Consider the following 22,768-nt stretch of genomic DNA (forward strand, 5'->3'; position numbering starts at 1 on the left):
ATTAAGCAGACGATTACGTGTATGGATTAAGACAAAAAAAAATAAAAACAAACACGTTTTTATTTATTTATTTATTTATACGTACTTGTACTTTGTTAATAACATTGTTAGTAATATGAGAATAGTAATGATACAAACGAGGTATACGAGGTATGCTGAAAGTTTAAAGTACAAAACTGAGACATCTAGCAACAGAATTGTAATACTAAATGTTTGCTTTCTTTGCCATTTTACCATACTTGATATTAAGAGCTTATTTAATCATAAAGTAAATGCTGTAAGGAAATCACTTGATGGCTAGGTTGAGGAATGTAGATCTAATTGATCGGTTCTTATCTTTTTTACGATGTTAATTTATTATTCATATACGGTTACGCGTAACCAATCAAAACTATAAGCGAAACACACAGCGGAAGACCCCTCTTGCCCCTGCGCCCTCACGTTAGGTATCCTGATATCTCCCTACAGTATATAACATGAAACATTGGTTCGTCATGAGTTCGCTTTAGCTATGTAAAATGAATCCATATATGTAAACTTTAGTACTGTAAAAAGTGTAAAAATATATTAATTTCCAATAAAAATAAATATCATTTTATTAATGTTAAAAAATTACTAAGATGTAATTGAAAAAGTTGTACCATTCTTTCATTTTCACCGTTTAAAGTTTAAGAAAACGTTATTTATTATCAGAAATTTTTTATTTAATTCATATTTCTTATTTTAATTATTTACTTGTGAATTCTTATTCATTTTCTATTCATTATGATTTTGTGAATATTCACTTTACGTTTGGAATCAAATCCTGTAATTTTGTGTAAAGTATTTGTAAAATTTATGAATAAATAAACTTATTTCATGTAGAAGTTGAATGAAGAAATAAAAAGGAAAATATATTAAAACGGGAAGAGCATTAAAAAATCAATGAGATCGATAAAGAATAAACGAAAAAGTAAAATGAAGTTGTACAGCTGTAACGTCGTTTCGTAAATATGATAACAGATATAAGCGAATTATTGCAGGTGTTATCGATAGAACTGACGTGTATGTACACATTCTCTCCTTTATCTTTATTTTGTGTAAATGTTAACAAAGTAGTTAATTCTTGTCAGCAACTTCCACGTCTTCGGATTCGTACGTATAAATAATATTAAAAAATTGTTAGCATTAGTTCTCAACTTCAATGTAATTACATTGTATATGTCTATTAAAAACATATGTAATAATTTTATATAAAAAATAACGATTGAGGAAAGAATAACTTCTATTTCAGAATATACATTTTTAATAAAAAATTGTATATATATATATGAAAATTTTATATTATTCACACAAAATATATGTATGAAAATATCTATATAGAGTATTATATTTCATATTTCTGTGTTCTATGTTTCAGAAATATTTTCATAATGGAACTTAAATGTAAAATACAAACTTATGATTGGGGAAGGTATGGGATCGATAGCACTGTCGCAACATTAGTAAAATCTGCTAATTCTGACTTCACATTAGATGAAAAAAAACCATATGCTGAGCTATGGATGGGTATACATCCTAATGGTCCTTCATATGTGAAGGAATTAGATATGTCTTTGGAAAAGTACATTAAAAAAAATAATAATGTGTTAGGTACTGATGTTCAAAAAATATTTGGGGAGCATTTACCATTTCTTTTTAAGGTTTTATCTGTAAACAAAGCGTTATCAATTCAAGCGCATCCAAATAAGGTCTATTTATTATATTGTTAAATACTGTATTCAGTATTTAATTTAATTGTAGTTTAATGTAAATATTATATTGTATCGTTAAATATTGTATTTATCTATAGGAAAAGGCAAAAGAATTACATCAGCAATATCCTACTATTTACAAAGATGCAAATCATAAACCTGAGCTTGCAATAGCTTTAACACCATTTGAAGCTCTCTGTGGTTTCCGTCCAATTAGTGAGATAAAAGAATTTTTAAAAGTTCTTCCAGAGTTACGTACTGTAATAGGAGAAGATAAAGTATATAAATTTATGGCTACAGACGAAGCAAGTGTTAGCAGAGCTTTGAAAACATGTTTCCACAGTCTTATGACCTGCGATTCTGGTTTAGTAGCATTGCAACTTAGAAAGTTACTTGATAGATTATCTAATTTAGGTACATTTAGTAAATACATATTTATTCGTGTGAAGGTGTGTTCAATAATTATAGTTGATAAAATTCTTTTATTTTAGACGAGTCTTTAAGACAATTTTTACTTGCTAGCTCGCTAGAAAGACTATATTCAAATTATCCAGGAGATGTTGGATGTTTTGGAATTTATATTTTTAATTTTATAACAATGCAACCTGGAGAGGCTATTTATATTGGACCAAATGAACCTCATGCATATCTTTCTGGGGGTAAGTGTTCTGCTATATATTCTACACAACATTTTAATTATAACATATAATTATAAAAATATATTTACAGATTGTGTAGAATGTATGGCATGTTCCGACAATGTAGTACGCGCGGGATTGACTCCTAAATTGAAAGATGTACCAACATTAATTGAAATGTTAACATATAATTGTGAACCCGTTTCGGCAAAAAAATTTCAACCTTCACGCGAGGATGAATGTACAGAAGTATTTCGTCCTCCTGTGTTAGACTTCGCTGTTGCTAAAATTACAGTGAGCCTCTTTATAATAGAACTTTATGTAATTTATTTTTGCTCTTCAATGCATAATATTTACTATGCACATACGTTTTAGATACCTCCAGGAAGATCCTATTACGATATCATTCCTAGAAGTACAGCTAGTATTCTAATTATTATAAATGGAAAGGGTGAGATTTCATCGTCGAAAATTTTGTACCGAGGATCTGTTATATTTATTCCGGCTAATGAGAAAATTGGGATTAAAGTTTTATGCGGATGCCATCCGATGTTAATGTTCCAAGCTTTCGTGAACATTTAAAAAGTTTAGAAAAAGTACTGGGTCATGTTAAAAATTTGACTAATGGTAATAGCAAGATTGCACGTCCGATGATTGCACTTTTAAATGCTTTTAAATTCTTTATTTTCTAAAACAAATACTTATTTATAAGCATTATGTAGCAATAAATTGAGGAGTGCGCGTAGTTGGTCGAACGATCTTCACTCGACCGCCTACGTTGACACTTCAGCGTAGTATAGGGCAGGCTATGAATTAGGGCCTGCATAGAGTGTAAAGCCGTTGGAGGCTCTAATGAAAATCTTGGAAGAAGAAGACTTTGTTTAGTTAGTTCACGTTGATTCTTCTTGACTCCTACGATACTCTATTTAAATAGAATCTTATATTTCTACTGATAGACTGCAAACATTTCCATAGTAAAGCATTCCACGATTCATATCATAGATACTAGAAAATGAAGTTGATCTACGTGTATAATGTTTCGAATATATACTGCATGAATTAATGCAAATAGCTAAAAGTATTCCTAGATCTACAATTGAAAGCATTTATCATTTGCAATTCCTGCCATGATAAACATACATAGACTTAAGATACGTAATATGTATTACAGAGAATCTTTTGACTCCAATTATTAAAAAGTATTTTTGTATGTTAAGAAAGTTAATAGTTTCTATTTTGGTTCATTTTGAATTTTAAAAAAGTATGTAAAAATAAAATTATGTTAAATATTATTTTCTTATCTTGTATATTATATTACGTAAAAGTTCCTTGTTTTATTATATAATGTATAACCATCTTAGCAAATCAAGTGCTATAGCATTAAATGCATAAGGTTAAACAATTTCACCTTATGAAAGTAACATTTACAGATGATCATTCTATAATGACTTGTTTATGAGAAAAACTATGTTAATTTATTTTTTAAAATAAATAGAACTTTTGTGTATAAAATATTTTAATGGATTTGTTATTTTTTTATGTACAATCTAGGCAATACTTAAGGTTTTGTAACAATAATGTATTTGAAATTATACACTGCATTTTCTTATGAAGTATAAATATACACTTTATAAATTTACAATTTTCTTTTATATAACAATAAAAGGATTTTTCTGTTAATATGATACAGTAAATTATTTCAACTATAAATCGTATGTGTCTAAAAGAATAAAGGAGTAATTTACTTGTTACAGTTATAATTTCTATTACTTATTAAAACAACACAATAAAATAATTGATTGTATAAAATTCCAAAAATTGTCAGAATTGTATATGTTCTGCACAGCCTTGATTTTAAGATTGTATAAAATATTGTTTTATTTTTACCTATACTTCAACTAATTAAATATATGAGAGATAAATATATACACAAGTACTGTAGATTAGTCATCATCAGAATCATCTTTTTTCTGAGCATTTTCAGAGGCTCTATCTTCATCTTTGTAATGTCGGTATTCTGGTTTCAATTCCCACATATTTCTATGAGGATTCTTTAGATTATAATTGCATACTTCGTTTAATATTTCTTTCAAATATACCTGGAAAATAAAAATTAATATGTAATGCGTATACACGTATAATATATAGACAGTCATGTAGAAAAAACTCACAATTGGTTGTCTTGTAATTTTTACAAGATCTCTTATATTATAATACTGATGCTTTTCAAATGCAGCAAACAACATATCCAATACTGCATCTTTATCATCTCGCATCTTTTTACCCTCTGCTTTCTTCTTTTCTGCGTATTCAATCTGTAATCCATACAATTAAGTTAATATGGAAGAAAATATATTATTTCATATATATGTATATCAAATAATATACTCACGTTATGTTTATGATCAGAAACAGGTTTGAAATTTTGAACTACCCTATCTAATTGTTGAACTTGTCTCTGTGGTACAGAAGCTCGTTTAATACTTTGTAATTTCAATTTCATATAACAATTATCAGCTGAAAATAATATAAATACATAAACAATATATTCTTCTATAAATCTTTAAATATGGTGAAATAAAATCTGTACCATATGGTCGACATTCTAATTTTTGCACTATCCTCCCTTCCATGTAAAGTTTCTCTGTTTCAGGAACAATGGAGTCTGAATTGTTCGATGCTGCAAAAAGATATATAATTGATAAATACATTTTGAAATAAAGAAGATATTAGAAATAAATTTTAGTAACTTACGCGTGACATGAGAAAATACACCTAACATTTGTTTTGTTACAGTCGTAACATCTAATCTATGTTGTTTAGGGATTTCTTCTTCCCCTGGCTCTTTTAAAGCTAAAACAGCCTCTGATAATTTAAGAGATACTTCTGCCTTTTGACCAGGATTCCTAATATAAATTATACATAGAAAGTTGAATGTTTACATAAAATTAATAAAATTTAATCAAGCAGTTCCAAAATTAAAACCTACTTAGTTATCTTTAATTTGCCCACTTCTATATTGCCAGGCGCTTTCTCCCATTTGTTAGCTATGTATTTGGGCACTTTAACTAACCACACACCTCTGCCAGCATTGCTTAAATCTAATTCCTTTTCCGTATGCGAAAGATTTGCTGACATCGTATCTTTTATAATAAGTATGTTGTCTGAGAAATGTAGGTACTGTATTTGTAAAATGAATAAAGCTATCGTTTGTAACACTTGGTATGTTTATATTTCATAAGTTTCTATCCTACAGAAATACATTTAACGAACGTTGAATAACGAATTGTAATTGTTATAATCCAAAGAATAACGGTTAAAGCAATTATTTAATATAAGAAATTAATTTCTGTTGTTATGTCTGCATATCTTTGACATTTACGTCGCACTTGCCCTTGCACTTCCAAGAGAGTCAAACTTTTCGTTTCACTCTTTTACGGAAAAGAAATCAACGGATTTAAAGCAATGATCAAAAATTTTCAAGATTGATTCGATGGTTAAATTCCACTATAGAACCAAAGAACAAATTGAAATTGCAATTCTTTCCATCTTCGTATGTTCAATATTATCCAATATTTTAATATTGAATAGTATGTATACTGCTTTGATTAATGACGATATATATATAACAATATCATGCATTAATACTTATCTAATATTTAGATAAATAAGTACTTTTAAACGTTTAAGTAAATACACAACAATAAACGTGATCAAAAGTATTCATGATGCCAACTTAAAATATACACCCGTGTTATATAGTACTAGTGTAGAGGTGTTTAACTTTAGTTCTAACAGTTCAATATATATAGTGTTGAATCAAATAGGTAAAAGTAGGTATGGAGAAGGTAACTTCTCGCGAGGGGAGTGTCACTAGAGTGCCTGCGGACAACGATTTAGCATCGTTGACTAGTGAAATCCTGATGCTACCTAGTGTCAAGTTGTAACATTAATAATTGGATGTGATAAGTAGATAGGTAAGTACGCAGTCTTAGAAATTGTTCAGTACAGATTTAACCATATCAGTGTCACTGACCAATTATTTCAGAAAGTAAACATTTCAAAGTGCAATATATATTAATAACAAAATATAATCGGAATATTAATTTAAGGTTCATTTTTGAAGTTATGTATTAGATTTTAAGAAATTCGTGGTATTAATAATTTGAAAAATGCATACCGTATTCGTAATTGTAATTTCACATATTTTGTGTAATGTATTTTATACAGCTTCACGATAGAATGTTATTTTTGTTTATAAATTAATAGTGTTTCAAGTTATTCAAATGTTATTTCAATTTAATAAAAACATACTTTTAAACAGTCTATCAAAACTGAGATTTTTGTAAAAAATCTAACCTATGTATCAATAATTCTTAGAATAAATTTTGGGCTTCATTAAATTTATAAGAAACGATCATTTAAAAATTATCAAAATAATTTGTATTACTTATTTCTTCAGATATTAGAATGGCATCTACGTGTATGATCATACGTCGTCAGATCTCGACTTCGTCCGTTTGCTATGGCAAGCGAAATTTTCGAAAATTTCTGTTATACAATAAGCGAGGCAGTCGTGCTTTTAAAGAAGCACAAAAGAAAAATCCGGATCCTCATATTCCAATTGATAGTAAGATTTTTCTTTAAGTCATAAATTATTATAAATGTCCTTAAATAGCAATGTATTTATAAAATGTAAATAAGTGATATATAGTTTAAACTGTGTTTAATTAATTCATTTCAGAAAGAGGCGTAAGAGACACAGGCATAAAAGTAGGAGATAAATTTGTTAATATACCAGAAATGATACCAGAACTTATTGTACCTTCACTAAAGGATTTTCCTTTAAAACCATATGTCTCTTATCAAACTGAAGATGTTATACGCAAAGAATTTACAGCTAAAGATTTATTTAATCTAGTATATGCAGAAAAAATTAAAAAAGACTTTGAAACTAATCAATTAGGACCAAATGGTGAACCATTAAATCCTAATGAATATGAAAAATTAACACCTGAGGATGCTAAAATGTTGGCTGATCAAACTGGTACAGATATTTTTACCGAATACAAATATTGCCCTAAATGGTAAACATTATTGTATTTATTGTAAATATAAGTTAGAACAAAGAAATGGAAAAAAAGGAAAATTTCTGGAATTTGAATAACCTTAATATCCTATAAACATAGAAGTAGCATTTCATTTTGCAGTCTGCATATGGTTTTATTCAATATTTTCGTACACGCAATGTATACACTTGCTGACAATTTTGCAGTTGATAAATAGTAATTATTTACTATTACATGTGACAGCAAGAAAACAATAAAACAAATAATTTATTGCAAATGTAAAAACAGACATTTCGGTTAGTAAGTTTTTTCTACTTCTCGTTCATTTTGTATTACCCAATCTTAATACAATATATTAGAACAAGTCCTTATTCAGGAGTAAGCAATTACTTTGCAAAGTACTTGCTCATGTAATAGATCAACATGTTGCTGAAAAATATGTCATTGTTTTGACAAAAGTAATTTTTAAAATAAATTTTATTGGAAGTAAAGCGGTGTTTTTAGAATTTATTGTAAAATAAATGTATGCATTAATCACCGAGCATTATAAATTTTTCGAACGATGCCTATGCCATGTGTCGTGAATGTGTATTATTAAAAAAAAAAAAAAAAACTTATGCTCAATGGTGCCAAAACTGATTTTCAATTCCTGAGGTTTGTTCGCACGTTTGTGGATCTTTTTGAGAATTATATGCCAGAACAAGTTCCCGGTCTGATTATGCTAACTTAACAGCTATCATTTTTTTTTTACTTATCAAAAGACTTTGAGCGAAGTTTGATTGTTTTTTTTTGTTGGGTAAAAAATGGCGGAAAATTTGAATATTAAAGTCGTTGTCAGTTGTGCGCGGCCGGTATTGCTTCCTACTGACTAGACTACCAGAATCTAATATATATTTGCCTTGGAAAGTGCTGTATTCGTATCAAAATGTACAAACATTTTTTAGTTGTTATTGATTTATTCCCTTTTTCCCTTAATTTCAATCATGCAAGAAGCTCGTGAAGCAGAACTGCCCATTTATTTTGTTTCAAGTGAAATGATAACTTTGTACTAACATTTATGTGTGGTAATATTACCAATAACTATGAATACAATTTGCATTCTCTGTAGAAAATCAAACTGCATACAAAATGTATAATTTAACATGTAAACAATCATTATTTTCATTTAAGATCATGTATACAACAGTTTTATTTTAAACATCTTTACAGAATGCAGCACTTTATTTTTTTTAACAGCAGCTACTATTTATCGCTAGTTATTATTGTTTTTATTATTTCCTAATTCACTATAACCATCATAATGAAGAGTGGAGTGATAAAACAGTTAATTTTTGTACAACATTATCGGAATAATTATCAATAAAAATTTATAACAAACAACTTCAACATAATGTTTTTTGTTTCTTAATTCCACTCTTCAATTAATTGCATAGAAAAGCAGAAGTGGCATAATTCTTGCATCTCATTCCAAATGAATCTTATTTCAGTCATTTTCGCGAATAAAAGATTATTGCAATTCTATATTTTACGATATAATATATGTATAATCACTTGTCTTTTATTTGAGCACTGATACTTGTTTTTATTGTGTGACAGTACACTATATTTTTTCTATACCAGTTTACTAAATGAAACTTATAGGATCAATGAATCAACTCAAATACTTCATTTTTTTGATTATATTAAACGAGAGTATGTGAGAAATAATAAAAGTGTCAAGGTAGATACATATGCAATACTACAATTGTATGATAATTTGTTGAAATGTATTCAGGAAGCACATCAAAAGCACTCTTCGTTAATTATCATTAAAATATGCATGACTATACACGTTGTACTTCCGATTAAACAAAGTCATTGTAAAACAAGATGTATGCCACTTGCTCATGAATATAAACTTGGTTGGTGTTTTTTTGTTAATTATCAGTCTATGATATAATTGGATATTTGACTGATAAAAATCAGTCAATTAATAAGGCAGGTGCATATGCTACTACATGACAAAGATTTCTTCTTTTTTCTGTTAGTAACATTACAGTTGTATTACTTCTATATGGTATGCATGTAATTATTCCCTGAATGATATACAGGTGTACACCTGACTCTTGATTTACGCGTAGTTTTTATGTGTGATTTGAATTTAATAACACCAAATAATATATACTTTTGTTTTTTGAAATGTTATTATTATTATTTCTTTTGTTTGGCTATGTGAAATAAATATATATTTCTAAAACTTATAGCAGCTTTTCTTTCTAATATTTTGTTTCCTTTTGTACCGATAGACTCTATTTACACGATTTTCATTCGCATAAAACGAATCCATGTGGAATGAATTTTCGCGTAAATTGAGGGTCAGGTGTATGTATATAAATATAGGTAATAAAATTTGATGTTTTAAGCGGACCATTTTGAAATAAAAGAATTAGGAATAACAAATCTTTGGCATTTAGTAACATGTACCTTCCATCTAATCAAAGATTTTGTGTATGAAAGCTAGAGTTAAATGGAGGAAACAGTTCTACAAAGAAATTTATACAAAGTCATCCTTGGACACTTAGAAAATAGATATGATAATATATGTAATTATATAAATAAAGATACTGATATGGAAAGACTAGGAAGGCAATACTGCTTATTGTATTTGGTATGTAAAGTCTAGTCTTTCAGACTCAAAATCTCCAATTCAATACTAAAAGTACAACGGAGTAGATGTTCATTCCATTGGATCCCCAACATTTTCGAAGATGGTTGAATGAGGGTTGCTTCCAGTGGCCCATAAAAAGCCACCCACACTGCCAGGTGGCAAGTATGATGCTCCTCCACTGAGACCCACCTGATATATTTTCTTCTTTAAATTATTTACATTTCGTATCATTTAAGTGCTCAATATCTTTATTAACATGTCTTAAAAAATAAAATCTAGGAAGCCAAATAAGAAAAATTTACACTACAAATAATATGCATTTTTAAAGCTTCATGTTTAAGTGTTTAACACTGTTTTGTTCTGGGAGTTCTTCATCATGGTTGTGCTAAAGTACGGTGGATTATCATTCTCTGTATAGCGTTGGTGTATCAGTGCATAAATTAGGATTACTGTTTGAATAGTGTATTTAACAGGCATGTTGTCTATATAAATCGATATTGCACAGTTATCAAAATATAACTTTATTTTTTGTTTGTTACTTGAGCATAGTAGTGCGAATAAACTGCAATTCAATTTGTTTTTGAAGAGTGAACATATCTGTTTTTTTTTTTTTGTTAACTGTACAGTGATGTCCAGTTGGGGATTGTTACATGCATGAAGTAAGGCAAATTAGAGTGAACAATAAACTGCCAAATTAAAGAAAAATAATTATTTATTTGCATCTAACACAAATAATTGTGCTATTGTATCACAAATAACATCTAGTCACTAATGTCATAAACAATGCTAATAATATTTACATCGAATCATTATTGTGAACATGATACACGCTCACAACAATGTTGACACTATAAAAGGAACTGTAATATAATACTCTGTGTTTGAGTTTGAGTATAAGTACACAATTCTGTCACGATTTGAATTTGCTCCAAAAAAGCAATGACGTCATGATCGTTGAACAGATACCAACGAGTTATTTTCCGTTCTTTTTTATTTCGGCCCGATAACGTTTTTTTTTTTATTAGTCGGTTCAACCCAAACGGTTTTTTTTAAAGTTCTATTTATAAAATTACCTGTTGACTCCACAGCAATGTCCTTTCTGCTAACTGACAATCTGCCGCTAATCGGGATGGCAGGCTTTTCCATCTTTCCTCATCCCGTTTTCTTTCTCTGTCAAAATCTCTATCAACGTGTCCCTGAGATAAAGGTGGTAAAATTTGTGTTCTCTGAGCTAATTTATAACTATCTTGTCTCGGTACGTGATCAGTACGTCTGCTCGTGGCGCTCGTAGACACATTCAATGGGGTTGGACTTCCTCCACCTCTGTGTCTATGATAGAGATTTCGTTTTTGTTGCAACATTCGTTGCTGCACTAATAATTGTAATTGTGTACTAAAGTCACCACGAAGTTTAAATTGTTGTTGATTCTCAGGTGGAGTAGACGGCGGTCTTAAGTGAACAAGATCCAAATGACCTCTTGCTTTGCCCGAATCTATAAAATAAAATAAAATTATAACTTTTTTTGTTATGAAATTAAGTCGTACAATTAAAATTGTTAGTAATTCTAATGTGATTCACTGATAATTAGCGTTTATGATCTGAACTCTTTGAATATAATTTGAATACCTTGAATACTTCGTTGCTTGGCTGGTCTATCTCCACCACCTTGCTGACAAAATAGCAATCTAGGTCCACCATCAGAGGCCCTACGCCCTTGAGACACTCTAGATATTCTACCAGTTATCGGCGATGGACTCAAAGTTGGTGGAGGTGTGCAAGATGGCAAACTGCTGGTGAATGAGTTTGCCCCAGAGTAATCTGGTGGGCAACCGGAATCAAAACTAGATTCAAAAAGTTCGGACGACGAACTACCACTACCACCCGCAATGAACAATGTTGTTCGACTAGGAGGATCAATAGGATCCATAAGTGGGGTATCAAAATGGTGTTGATAATCACTTAATCGTCGATTGACTATCTGACTGTCAATTCGTTGACTGATATCATGATCTAGGCCTAGTCTATGTTCCTCAAGTTTAATCTGAGCTTCTCTCAATTCATCGCCGCTTGGACCTTCTTCTAGGTCACCTTCTGCGCTACAGCATCCTTCATCGGTCGAAGAACTAGTTGAACTGAACCTTTTCCCTCCTCGAGTTGCATCTTCCCTTGTTCTAAATAACGAAAATATAATGTATGTTATAAATAACTATATAAAGATTCCTTTTGATTAGCACACAAATGGCTTATGTTGACAAATAGTAGATATTCGCTTATGAAGATCAATGACACTCTTGTTGATTTTGTTTGCTGCATTCATTGCACTAACGTTTTTAAAATATTCAACATTATGAATGTACTTTAACGATTGTAAATATAACACTGCAGTTGGAAAATATTAATATCAACGAAAAGCAATTATAAATTCAGTTACATAAAATGAAAACTTAACGCAAACAGAAAGCAATAAAATAAAATGAGGAATTACCAAAACTAAAGTGACACCGAAGTGTTTCCAATCCGACCTGTCCTGACAAAATCTCCAAAAATGCGTCACCGACACTAAAGATCAACGTCCCACTAAGCTATCGCTGGAAACAGAAATTATTTGGTTAAAATTTAATTTTTTCAAAACTATTTTTGACTGGCAGGATTGGAAATCGTATGGAAAATTTATATTATGTTATTTTAAATAAAAATTGGTAAATGATAAAATGGTATAGTATAAAAATTGGTATAACGTAAGGTTACCTTGATTTGAATTTGTCTTCTTTTGTTCTTGCTACGCTAGGCCAGCAACTATTGTTTGTCGAGCTACTAATACGATGTTGCTTCAACCTCTCCAGCAACAAGAAATAAATAGCAGCATGATGATCATAACTGCTATTTCTTAAAGACTGTTAAAAAGAAATGCCTTGTTTTAACATAAATTATTTCTCGTTTGAATGAACTATTTTGCAAATATACATTGAAAGAAATTTATAAGGATAAGAAATAAAAAATACCTCTCTGGTTCGTGTAATATCTATGCCTAAGCTATGCATAAGTCGAAGTATTTGTTCATTTGGTTCTTGGATGGATGAAGATGACCTTGTTATAATCATTGAACAAATAGTATCAGCAGATCCTGCCATCCAACGATGTCTCTTTATTTGTGGAATGGTGTATCGTTTAGAAGGTTCCAAAACCAACATTTTACGGATTAAACTTTCACAATCTGTAACAACAATTTAAAATGTATCTTTTAAATCGAAAAAATACAAGTGTACAGAGACAAAAAAAGAATATTAACGCATAATATGCACCTGTACTCATAAAATATGGAATTCTAAATCTTCCACTCAGAACACGATCTCTTAAAGACTGAAGGGTGGAACCATCAAAGGGCAGTGCTCCGCATACTAATACGTATAGTACAACGCCTAAACTCTGTAATTATAAAGAATTGTATATTGAACTACTTATATTAAATATTACACGTTATACAAGTGTGTAAAAATGCTTACCCACACATCAATTTCAGGGCCAGCGTAATGTTTCCCACGAAAAACTTCTGGTGCTGCATAAGGGGGACTACCACACCATGTGCTTAGCCTTTCACCAGGCGAAAATCTATTACTAAATCCGAAATCTGCAATTTTTACGTTCATCTGAGCGTCTAAGAGTAAATTCTCAGCTTTGAGATCACGATGCGCTACACCCGTCGCGTGGCAGTATTCAACCGCGGAAAGTATTTGAGCAAATGTTGCACGAGCTCTGGGTTCTCCCATTCGTCCATAGCGTGCAATATAGTCAAATATTTCACCCTTGCTTGCATATTCGCACACCTGAGAAAGGTATGCAGTTATACTTTCTTTTCAATTTTATAAATCTATTTAAAAGGTTTATTTAAGCGTACCATATATATCATATTCTTTGTTTCCATAACTTGATATAATTTGACAATATGCGGGTGTTCCAATTGCTTCATTATTTCCACTTCTCTATATACTTTTTCAAGATTAGTGGGATCCAATTGTGTTTTATCGATTATTTTAATGGCTACCTAAGAAGGAACAGTAATATTCTATTACATTCTGTGTTTCCAGTTAACGTGGCCCTGATAATTTAAACGGTATCAAATATATGTTGCTGTATATAATATTTACCTCTGTCTTAGTAATACGATGTCTAGCTAGTTTTACCACAGCAAAGTTTCCTTTGCCAATGGTGCCTTCAATGTCATAAAATCCAACACGAATTTGCTTCTTGCTTTGTCCGACTCCAGACTCCATTTTTTTTATAAAAATTGTGTTCTCACCAGCTTCTATATGATTGTATTCTCTTATTGTATTTTACAAATGCCTGAAATTATTGTAAAAAAAGGTGATTTGAAATATCTATAAAAATTATTCTTTTTTTATTTTAAACTTCCTTATCGTTCTTTGAATAATTAGTATCATGTCCTATTATGTTTTGCAACAACTCATAACATAATGAGTCATACATGTATAAATTTAGTCTATTCTCTGGTAATTTATCATTTAAAAGCGAGTATGAGTGAAGTTTGCTGACAATACATTTTACATGTACTATAAAAACATTGCAATGTAGTTGCATTTTTGTTTAAGTGATAAATTAAGAAAATATTTTATTTTGAGCTTCAGCTTTCATGAACTTTGACTCAGGCCACCACACTATAAACTGTAAAACGGATTTTGCAAGTTGAACAGAAAATACTATTATTTCCAAATTGATGGATTACCTCCCTGCTACGAGACTTTTCAAAATGAAATAATTAATAACAACTACTACAGTCATAAAAGGGGTGAGGAACGAAACGAATACGTATCCGCCAGTGATCAAAGAAAACTGCTTTATTTTCTGACTTTTCATGATCCATTGACATCACGATTCTCATTGACGTCAACTGCTCAAATTATTTCAATTAACATTTGAAGTCCGAATAAGTATCTACAAGAAATAAACCGTACGGAACGAAGCGGCGTTATCATTGTCATCGCGGCTCAAATAAACCGATGCGGTGTCTCGTTTCAATCGGCGCCCCTAATAAAACAGGTCGTTCACTGTTTACTATTCGAAAAACATAATAATTCATCCAGGACTGATCGAATAGGACGCACTCCGTGGGAAGCGTTCACGCGGAGAGCGGACGGTCCATGTAGGGAAAAGCGACATTAACGTTTCTGGCAAAAGAGCCGAGAACGTTGGCTGGGAGCCTTGCAAAAGAAGCTTCTTCACAAAAGTGTAAAAGCTTCCTGCAACAAGTACAATAGGTATTCTCGACTGACGTCACGGATCGACAACGACCTCTTGCTCATCGACGGGTCCAGGATCGATACCCGTCGATAGTCCTCGATAAGACGATAAAAGAAGTGAGAAAGAGAGAGATAGAGATAGAGGCGCGCACACATACACACATGCACATATACAACAGCAAAAAAAGAAAAGAACAGAAGAGAAAAATCGAAAGGGCAGAGTCAAGAAGGTCGAAGGCTCCGAGTCCTTGGGATCGAACAATCACTTTTGTCCACAGATACGGAAGCAGGGAGCACGGTCGACGCTGTTTGACAAGTTCTCAGTACTTACGTTCGATCCAGTCCCGAATTACCGGGTGCTGCACGTTCCGGACCGGTAGAACCGTTTCTGAAGCGAGGGAAACGCGTTGGCGGTGCCGACCTCGACGGGTGCGTAAGGTCGGAGAGCCGATGCCATCGGTGAGAAGTCGTCCTTCACGTTCACGAGATTCCGAATCTCGTCCCGGAGCGGCGGCGTTTCCTACGGTACGAGTCGTAGGAGCTTCGCGTAACGCGGCGGTTCGATACCGACTGACCGACAGCCATGTTGCTACCCCCCTGCCTACGCCAGAGTCGCCGGCCCCGTCCCACCCCCGGTCCCGCTTCCCCGCCACGTCCACGTCTCAGCCATTCTTAGCGAACATCACCGCTACCACCACCACCACCCTTTCCCGTCGTTCTTTCGCCTCCTCCTGCCCCCACCGCCGGCGATGTTCGCACCACTACGAACGTCACGGGAGTTGGTGCACGCGCGCGCATTCGCCCGCTCACGTTATCTTCGACAATTGACGTCAACGTACGCGCTACTATCGTCTCATCGTTAATTGTTTTCTGGGTGTAATTGCAAGGCAAATAGCCAATGCGCCGCCACGTGGACGACCGACCGAACGACCGCGGGCTACACGGGGCTTCTTTTCGTTCCGAGGGACACGGAACGGATTCCTTTTCTCCCGTTCTCCTCGTCTCCTTCTGCCTCCTCCCTCGACGACGAACACCGCGACCGGCTGGCTCGTCAGTGCCGCCGTGACACACGCCGCCGACACAATTCGATACGTTGTTTTAACGAGATGCTCCCCTGTAAATTGCAACCGGGAGAAAATGGAATACGGTTACGTGACGGAGATGATGCACCGTTGGTTGGCTCGGAGACACCGGGGACTACTTCCCCCTCCCCCCGCCCGTTTCGCGCTATTCCCTTACGGACGCTCGTAGACGGTTTCGATAAGATTCTTATGCGCGATCACGAGCTACCACTTCGCCGCGATCTATTTCGCGTTTCTATGATGATACAAAAATGCCCGGCATTGTTGGCTGTTAAAACGATACAGGGGAATCACTGTTTCCCCGCGAGCTGTCGATACGGACGCACTCGTTTTTCCGACGTCAGCGGTTCGACGATCTTGGACGTCTTCCATGATCGTAGATAATTCATTCCGGTAAATACTGGTAACTGTTTTTTTTTATTAATTGACGTCAAATCCGAGCTGTCCACCGTAGGCGGTTTTTTTATGGACATAGAAACTACCTATTCTGTACGTCACTCCAGAGTTTGAAGCTCCGTAGGTTAGGAGGGGGTGGCGGAATAAAAATCTGGCATTGGAGCATTTGACGGTTTGTTGGCATAGGTCAAGGGACACGGGCGGTTATCCTTTCACCGCTCGTTATCGTCGGGCTTGATAAAACGCATAGGAAGAACTATCGAATCCACGCTGGTGGGTCACGTGCGCGGTCTCGACGTTACATGCGCGAGATATCGAAACACGGAAACGGTGTACGATTTATTCTGCGACGCGATGTGTCGTGCGTGCGTATATATAACCTATAATTTGTTGTGAGCGACGCCGGGATTCTCGTCGCGATTATTTCACGCGACATTCACGATTTTGTTGGTTGCCCGTGAAATTGCATCACATTATCGATGCAAACGTTCGACCGTGGAATATTAATTATACAAGAATTTTGTAGAGCGAAGCAGCTATGCGATTGCCACTTGACATGATGTTTTGTATTCATTCGTAGATACGCGTTAGAGTTCCGTTACGGTTTAGCGTAAATACTGGCGAGGTTAATGCATGCATTACGTAGAATCTTTGCTTATACTGTAACTGGGAAAATTTAGACGTTGGGAAAGATTGCGATTACGGGAATGGAAATATAGACAAATTATTTTTAATGTAATCGCACGTACGAAAAAGAAAAAGCAAAACAAGTAATTCTATGTATAATATATAATATCATATCATAATATATATTAATAATATGTATATATATATGTGTGTGTACATTACGATATATATCGAATCGTATATATATCGTACATTACGATTATATCAAATCGTGTATATATATCGAATATATTGAAAAGAGGTTGTTAGTCATTCGACTCGAGTAGTTATCGAATTCTATTCTGGCGGACGTGGTAAGTCGCGCTGTAAGTAATTACGGAAAATTAAGGGTTTCAAGTATTTTTTTATGGCTCGATTATTCGGTATATTGTAAAATGAAATATTCATGAGCTCCGCCGATGTAACGTACCTATTTATTGCATGTTGGGTAAAGGTTACACGAGAGACTTCCCACACAGGGATGTAATGGGTAATGTCGTTACGCTATAAAGTTACATTGCGCGGCAATCGAGGCTCATGTCGGTCCGTTTCACATTTACGAACGTTATTACGTTTCTAATAATTTAAGCGCATTGGCCGTGAATTAATGGGACGTAGTTACCTTCCTAATCGGAGGGACGAGGAAAATCTTGGGATACTCACTCGTGATATGAATTACCATGTCGTGGGTTCTCGTGTAAGCGATTAATGGTATAACGTGTACAGGAGACGGGCAATTTTATTTGAGCAATGCGTGCACTAAATAAAGATGGCGGGTAACGTATCTTTTTGAATTACATTTCCCAGAGAATTTTTATCTGACAATATTATATAATCTAGAAAGTCATTAAGTTTTTTTTTTGCTGGTTAGTGAGATCAAGAAGAAATTTGTTGGGAATAATAATCAAAACATAATAATAATAATAATTTATATATATTAATCTTTAAGAGATCTTTCTTCATTCAGCTAGACATCTTGGTTATAGAATGAAGAAGGGGCAATTAAATTTAACTGTTTTAGTCATTACTCGATACTTTTTATACAGATACTATAATTAACACAATCTTTACACTCATTAATAATTACTCGTGAAATAAGCTGTTCGTATAATCATTTGATTGAATGAAAAGACATTCATGAGAAATGAATGAAGTAACCATCTGGTTGTTCGAGTGCATAGATTATTTTTTATCCGGCCGATTATTGCCGAGAATAATATTATTATCTACGTGTTCGCGGTAACGGCAATAAACGTAAGTAAATGATTTACTTAGGTATGTTTCCCTTCTGTACATTTGATAAAACCGTCCAACAGCGTTCGTACTTGTTTAATCTAGATCGGATGAAGGTCTAACATTGACGTAATTTAACCCTGAACGAGACCGATAAAGACAGTTGAATCACTCGAAATTTTATTCGTGCAATATTTTATGGATTAATAGGTCCGGGTTAATGATTTTCATTCGGCGCCTACGTGCTCAATTCAGTTTTTGTCACTAATTACTTTTAACAATGAATTCATACAAACCTATGATACAATGGATGTAAAATTACAATGGAATGTTCAATTAATTAGCTTAATTAATTTTATAATACCGTGGTAACAGGAAAGTCATTAAATAAGGCAAATAACAGGAGCAATAACAAGTTTTCTTTTGAGCAGCAGTATCAGTCGAAGGTTGACCCGACCACCATTACTGTCTGACCATGACAGGGCCACTTCTCCTGATTAAGGAGTTTGTAATTATATTTATGAAAGTAGCAGGGTTAAATAAATACACCGGTAGCTTTGAAGATATTTTTGATGAAATAATTTATATTCTTTTATATTAATTATTTTACAACGGAATATTTAAACAATCTTTTTTATTGTTGTAAAAATTGTGACGTTCTAGTAGTTCACTTCTGTAGTGAATTTCATTTTATACTGTTAAAAATATAAAATGTTAAAAATATTGTTAAAATAATACAGAATATTTACATTAGTGTTTTAGGTTGTTAATTTTCTACTTTCGTTTTCTATTTCATATTTATGAAAGTATTCAGAAATTAGTCTGAGGTATGTACGCCAATTATACTGGGAATATATAAAAAGCATTCACAGTTAATGGTTTACCCAGCGGCAATCATTTAATGGGCTTCTTAGAATTGCCACTGAACGACCTAAGAACCTATCAGATAAGTTCTGTATTTTAATATTAGGATGTGATTCTGACTAAGCAATGTAAACTTAACGCAACGTAAGAATTTCTTTCTTAACTTTCATTTGGAAGAAAATTAGTAGGATCCCTATTAAGATACGGTGTTCTGGATTCCTTTAACAAGATTTGGAATATGTAAGTGTCTTACCGAAGACATAGCATCAATTGATTAGCGTCTACTATTAGTTCCACTCTATCGTCTTTTGCACAACTTCAGCATTTTTATGCTGTCTTCTATTATTTTATCGTTCAAGTACGTATTCGCTTCCTTCTATTCCAATTACGAAGTACATATTATTATTAACATACACCGAGGAACCTATTAATTTAGTTATCCAAGTGGAAAAACGTGATTCTTTTGAACTCCGACGAGTTTCACAGCTCCAAGGAAACATCGGAAAAAAGGAAAACCGAAGAACATCATCGTCAAATCAACGGAGTACAAAGATCTATTTCTTGATATTCAATAATAGCCTCTGATTTGACCCGAATGAAATTAGTGCGTAGTGGTTGCATTTGCAGTAGAAAATCTGAAATCTAGGAGACAAACAGATTTAGGTTGGACGCAAATACAACTAGGTTGAATCCCACCTTCACGTCATCTTATTTCTACATTTCTTTTCTCTCTCGTGAATCTGTGTATTTACTTTTCTCCGTGGTGCAACGAGGACGTATTGTCGTTATTATTGTTACCATTCTTTGCGGTCCGCACGCGCGTGCGTGCGCGCGTGTGTGTATATATATAATCGACGAGTAAGTATTTAGAGAAAAGGTTGTAAATTACATTTTTTACGAGTACGAAGAAAGTTACCTAACAGTACGCTGTCTTCATAGAATAATGATGTCATCCTTCAGCACCACCAATAGACTGGGGAATTTCATGCATCTATGGGAAATTCGAAAGTGCAATTTAGAGAATAAGTCGTGGAAAAAGATTTATTTAACGCTAGGTTTACGGAACGCATATTGAATTTTATAAATGTTATTTAGTAAATGTCTACGTCGATTTTGATTGATGCAATTACAGGAATATATATCCTAATAGTCTATTTTTAAGTTCCTAATTCCCAAGATCATCAATCTCTCTATAAACAATAGAATAAATCGTACAATAAACGCCCCTAAATCTAGTGTTAATAAATTAGAAAAAATAAATAAATAGTAATTAGGAAAAAATTTGTAAATAGTACAGAACTTTCGCCCCGTGTGAGGGCAAGAAGTCCATTTTAAGTTGACAGACATTCTATACTGCAAGTTAATAAACAATAACGGTATCAATCAGAAAACAGTGTAAAAGAAAAGCACGATAGTTACGGTTTAGGAGAAATAAAAATCAGATCAACATTAAATTCAGATCGGTATCAACACTTTGCACTTGGGAGGTGACTCTCACTCATCACTTGATCTCATGTAACAAAATTATAAAATCTTATATATAATATTCAATTTTGTATAACACATCAATACGTGAAATATTTAAACAATATAGCTTTCTTATTAATTTATGTTTTCATATTACTTAGTTTCAAAGAATGTCGTCTATATCTCATTCGAAATTGTTGAATACATCCAGTGAAATACTTTCGAGTACAGAAGGTTAATCTTTTCCTGTCGAATGTCACTGTAACGTCGACCTCGAGTGTCGATATCTAAAATAGGAAACTGGAAATGAATAATTTAATAATCCGACTAACGAGAGACTAACATGTGGTTGTTTTTCTTTTAGTATTTAAGACTTCGATGCATCATCCAGATTTTTATGAAAAGAAATCTTAGAAGTTAGAAACTGGTAGAAACTAGACTGATTTACATCGTGTTTGGACTCATTTCAATCACAACAATCTCAACAATCCACTATCACTATGTTTGAGAAGGTAAGATTGAAATGAATGAAATCGATATTTTCTTTATTGTATGTTTATTTTTTACGCTCGCGGCATCTCTTTAACACTAAAACTATTGGGGTTTTAATCGATTTACAATTCAGTTTGCGTATTGCTAAATCAATTTCTTTAACAATGTCTCAGAGCAACATCTGTTATCTTTTTAATAATTGCAAACAGAAGGAACTAGGAACAGGTCATTTCGACTCGTTTGGTAATTTTAGTGTTTGTTTCTTAACTATGATCGATGCAACTACTTTATCGTTAACGATTTACTAAGAAAAACAAATTTTGATGCGTATTTCATGCCTACGTTTATCTCGAAGGTTAATAGTTAGCAATAGCAAAATAATATTTAATTTATATCTAAAAAAAAAATAACATTTAGATTTCTCAAACATAGTTTAATCCTTTGCACTCGTACGTCATACTGGAGATAACAAAACAAATTTGTCATAGAATGTTGGAAATTATTTGAAAAAGTACCACACTTTAAAAGATTATAAAGATGCAATCCAGTTGCAATTACAATAAATAAAACAAACATAAAACGTCGAATTCCACCGCTGTAAATTACTTTCATTCATTTCCCGAAATACAAGTTACACCCAACAACATTGAAAATGAATCGAGTGCAAAGGGTTAAAATTTTCGTCACGAGTCTGTCACGATACTGTAGGTCAAGTCACAGTCTCGTCCGCGAAGGGTTAATAAGTTTCACGACCGTTCAAACGAAAAACGGAACTCTCATCCCCCCAACCTACCCCAAGCTTATGGTAGTTCACAAGAACCGTTCACCGATTGTCGCAAGTGGAACGGTGAATTTAAGAATAGCGTGAACGTTGATCTAACCGTGCGAAGTGTTCGCGATTTATTCTAAGTTATTCGCAATGTAATCCCGTTTCCCAGCCAGTTCCGAGCGTCATCGCGAGTCTTTCATCGACGTATTTTCGGCATCATGCCACGGACGGCCTGGCGTAATATGCTCGAAGTGCGTCATAATTAAAACAGCCGAACGCCGGGCGCGGGTGTGATGCACTCGTCGAAAGCTCATGACGATCCCGGAAGGAAGTCGTAACCGTGTCCGAGGGATCCGGTGAATTTTCGCGTGCATCGCGCGGACCGTCGTCCGCCATCTTGTCGTCTCTCTCCTCCTCTTTCGCCATCTCTCCCATGCGTGATTCGTTTTTTTCCTCT

At 33.3% G+C, this 22,768-nt stretch overlaps 4 protein-coding genes and 1 long non-coding RNA gene across 16 annotated transcripts; 2 read left to right on the plus strand and 3 right to left on the minus strand.

Moving 5' to 3' along the window:
- Positions 1–454: 454 nt before the first annotated feature.
- On the plus strand, positions 455–4,304 carry Mpi (mannose phosphate isomerase). Of its 7 annotated transcripts, XM_031974551.2 has the most exons (8): positions 455–622; positions 865–952; positions 1,023–1,134; positions 1,400–1,730; positions 1,832–2,147; positions 2,225–2,392; positions 2,463–2,665; positions 2,747–4,304. In XM_031974551.2, the coding sequence occupies exons 4-8, from the start codon at positions 1,413–1,415 to the stop codon at positions 2,951–2,953; spliced, it is 1,212 nt and encodes a 403-aa protein (XP_031830411.1). In that variant the 5' UTR covers positions 455–622; positions 865–952; positions 1,023–1,134; positions 1,400–1,412; the 3' UTR covers positions 2,954–4,304. The 7 variants fall into 7 exon arrangements, with proteins under 7 accessions (XP_031830411.1, XP_031830412.1, XP_031830413.1 ...); XM_031974552.2 differs by lacking the exon at positions 865–952; XM_031974550.2 differs by having other exon boundaries at positions 463–487; positions 865–1,134.
- TfIIFbeta (transcription factor TFIIFbeta) lies at positions 4,167–6,183 on the minus strand. Its single transcript, XM_031974556.2, has 6 exons — positions 5,361–6,183; positions 5,126–5,277; positions 4,962–5,051; positions 4,764–4,888; positions 4,543–4,686; positions 4,167–4,470 (listed from the first exon to the last, which is right to left on the minus strand). The coding sequence occupies exons 1-6, from the start codon at positions 5,507–5,509 to the stop codon at positions 4,315–4,317; spliced, it is 816 nt and encodes a 271-aa protein (XP_031830416.1). The 5' UTR covers positions 5,510–6,183; the 3' UTR covers positions 4,167–4,314.
- A 7-nt stretch (positions 6,184–6,190) lies between these two features.
- On the plus strand, positions 6,191–7,901 carry mRpL41 (mitochondrial ribosomal protein L41). Of its 4 annotated transcripts, none has more exons than XM_031974560.2 (3): positions 6,191–6,348; positions 6,834–7,001; positions 7,116–7,901. In XM_031974560.2, the coding sequence occupies exons 2-3, from the start codon at positions 6,842–6,844 to the stop codon at positions 7,460–7,462; spliced, it is 507 nt and encodes a 168-aa protein (XP_031830420.1). In that variant the 5' UTR covers positions 6,191–6,348; positions 6,834–6,841; the 3' UTR covers positions 7,463–7,901. The 4 variants fall into 4 exon arrangements, with proteins under 4 accessions (XP_031830420.1, XP_031830417.1, XP_076228750.1 ...); XM_031974557.2 differs by lacking the exon at positions 6,191–6,348 and adding an exon at positions 6,355–6,483; XM_076372635.1 differs by lacking the exon at positions 6,191–6,348 and adding an exon at positions 6,362–6,496.
- A 136-nt stretch (positions 7,902–8,037) lies between these two features.
- On the minus strand, positions 8,038–15,951 carry LOC116426086 (uncharacterized). 3 transcript variants are annotated; one of them, XM_076372631.1, is made up of 10 exons: positions 15,674–15,951; positions 14,233–14,428; positions 13,983–14,129; positions 13,591–13,911; positions 13,390–13,513; positions 13,090–13,301; positions 12,836–12,981; positions 11,714–12,258; positions 11,161–11,579; positions 8,038–10,276 (listed from the first exon to the last, which is right to left on the minus strand). In XM_076372631.1, the coding sequence occupies exons 2-10, from the start codon at positions 14,356–14,358 to the stop codon at positions 10,157–10,159; spliced, it is 2,160 nt and encodes a 719-aa protein (XP_076228746.1). In that variant the 5' UTR covers positions 14,359–14,428; positions 15,674–15,951; the 3' UTR covers positions 8,038–10,156. The 3 variants fall into 3 exon arrangements, with proteins under 3 accessions (XP_076228746.1, XP_076228745.1, XP_076228744.1); XM_076372630.1 differs by having other exon boundaries at positions 8,038–10,288; XM_076372629.1 differs by having other exon boundaries at positions 8,038–10,291.
- Positions 15,952–19,959: 4,008 nt separating this feature from the next.
- On the minus strand, positions 19,960–22,432 carry LOC116426087 (uncharacterized). The gene is made up of 3 exons (XR_004234841.2): positions 22,336–22,432; positions 20,500–20,574; positions 19,960–20,225 (listed from the first exon to the last, which is right to left on the minus strand). It is a non-coding gene; the product is annotated as an uncharacterized LOC116426087 (long non-coding RNA).
- Between the last annotated feature and the right edge of the window lie 336 nt (positions 22,433–22,768).

The sequence above is a fragment of the Nomia melanderi genome, chromosome 12, assembly GCF_051020985.1.
Source record: "Nomia melanderi isolate GNS246 chromosome 12, iyNomMela1, whole genome shotgun sequence".
Taxonomy (NCBI): Eukaryota; Metazoa; Arthropoda; class Insecta; order Hymenoptera; family Halictidae; genus Nomia; species Nomia melanderi.

Coding starts and splice junctions, on each gene's coding strand:
- LOC116426086 (XM_076372629.1), bottom strand. CDS start 14,358: ATGGAGTCTGGAGTCGGACAAAGCAAGAAGCAAATTCGTGTTGGATTT. Junction 11,580..11,713: donor CAAGCAACGAAGTATTCAAG/GTATTCAAATTA, acceptor TTTATTTTATAG/ATTCGGGCAAAGCAAGAGGT. Junction 10,292..11,160: donor CATTGCTGTGGAGTCAACAG/GTAATTTTATAA, acceptor AATAATTTAAAG/AAGAAAATATATCAGGTGGG.
- TfIIFbeta (XM_031974556.2), bottom strand. CDS start 5,509: ATGTCAGCAAATCTTTCGCATACGGAAAAGGAATTAGATTTAAGCAAT. Junction 4,687..4,763: donor TTTCTGATCATAAACATAAC/GTGAGTATATTA, acceptor TATGGATTACAG/ATTGAATACGCAGAAAAGAA. Junction 4,471..4,542: donor AAATTACAAGACAACCAATT/GTGAGTTTTTTC, acceptor TTTATTTTCCAG/GTATATTTGAAAGAAATATT.
- Mpi (XM_031974553.2), top strand. CDS start 1,413: ATGGAACTTAAATGTAAAATACAAACTTATGATTGGGGAAGGTATGGG. Junction 1,731..1,831: donor TTCAAGCGCATCCAAATAAG/GTCTATTTATTA, acceptor ATTTATCTATAG/GAAAAGGCAAAAGAATTACA. Junction 2,393..2,462: donor TCATGCATATCTTTCTGGGG/GTAAGTGTTCTG, acceptor ATATATTTACAG/ATTGTGTAGAATGTATGGCA.
- mRpL41 (XM_031974560.2), top strand. CDS start 6,842: ATGGCATCTACGTGTATGATCATACGTCGTCAGATCTCGACTTCGTCC. Junction 7,002..7,115: donor TCCTCATATTCCAATTGATA/GTAAGATTTTTC, acceptor AATTCATTTCAG/AAAGAGGCGTAAGAGACACA.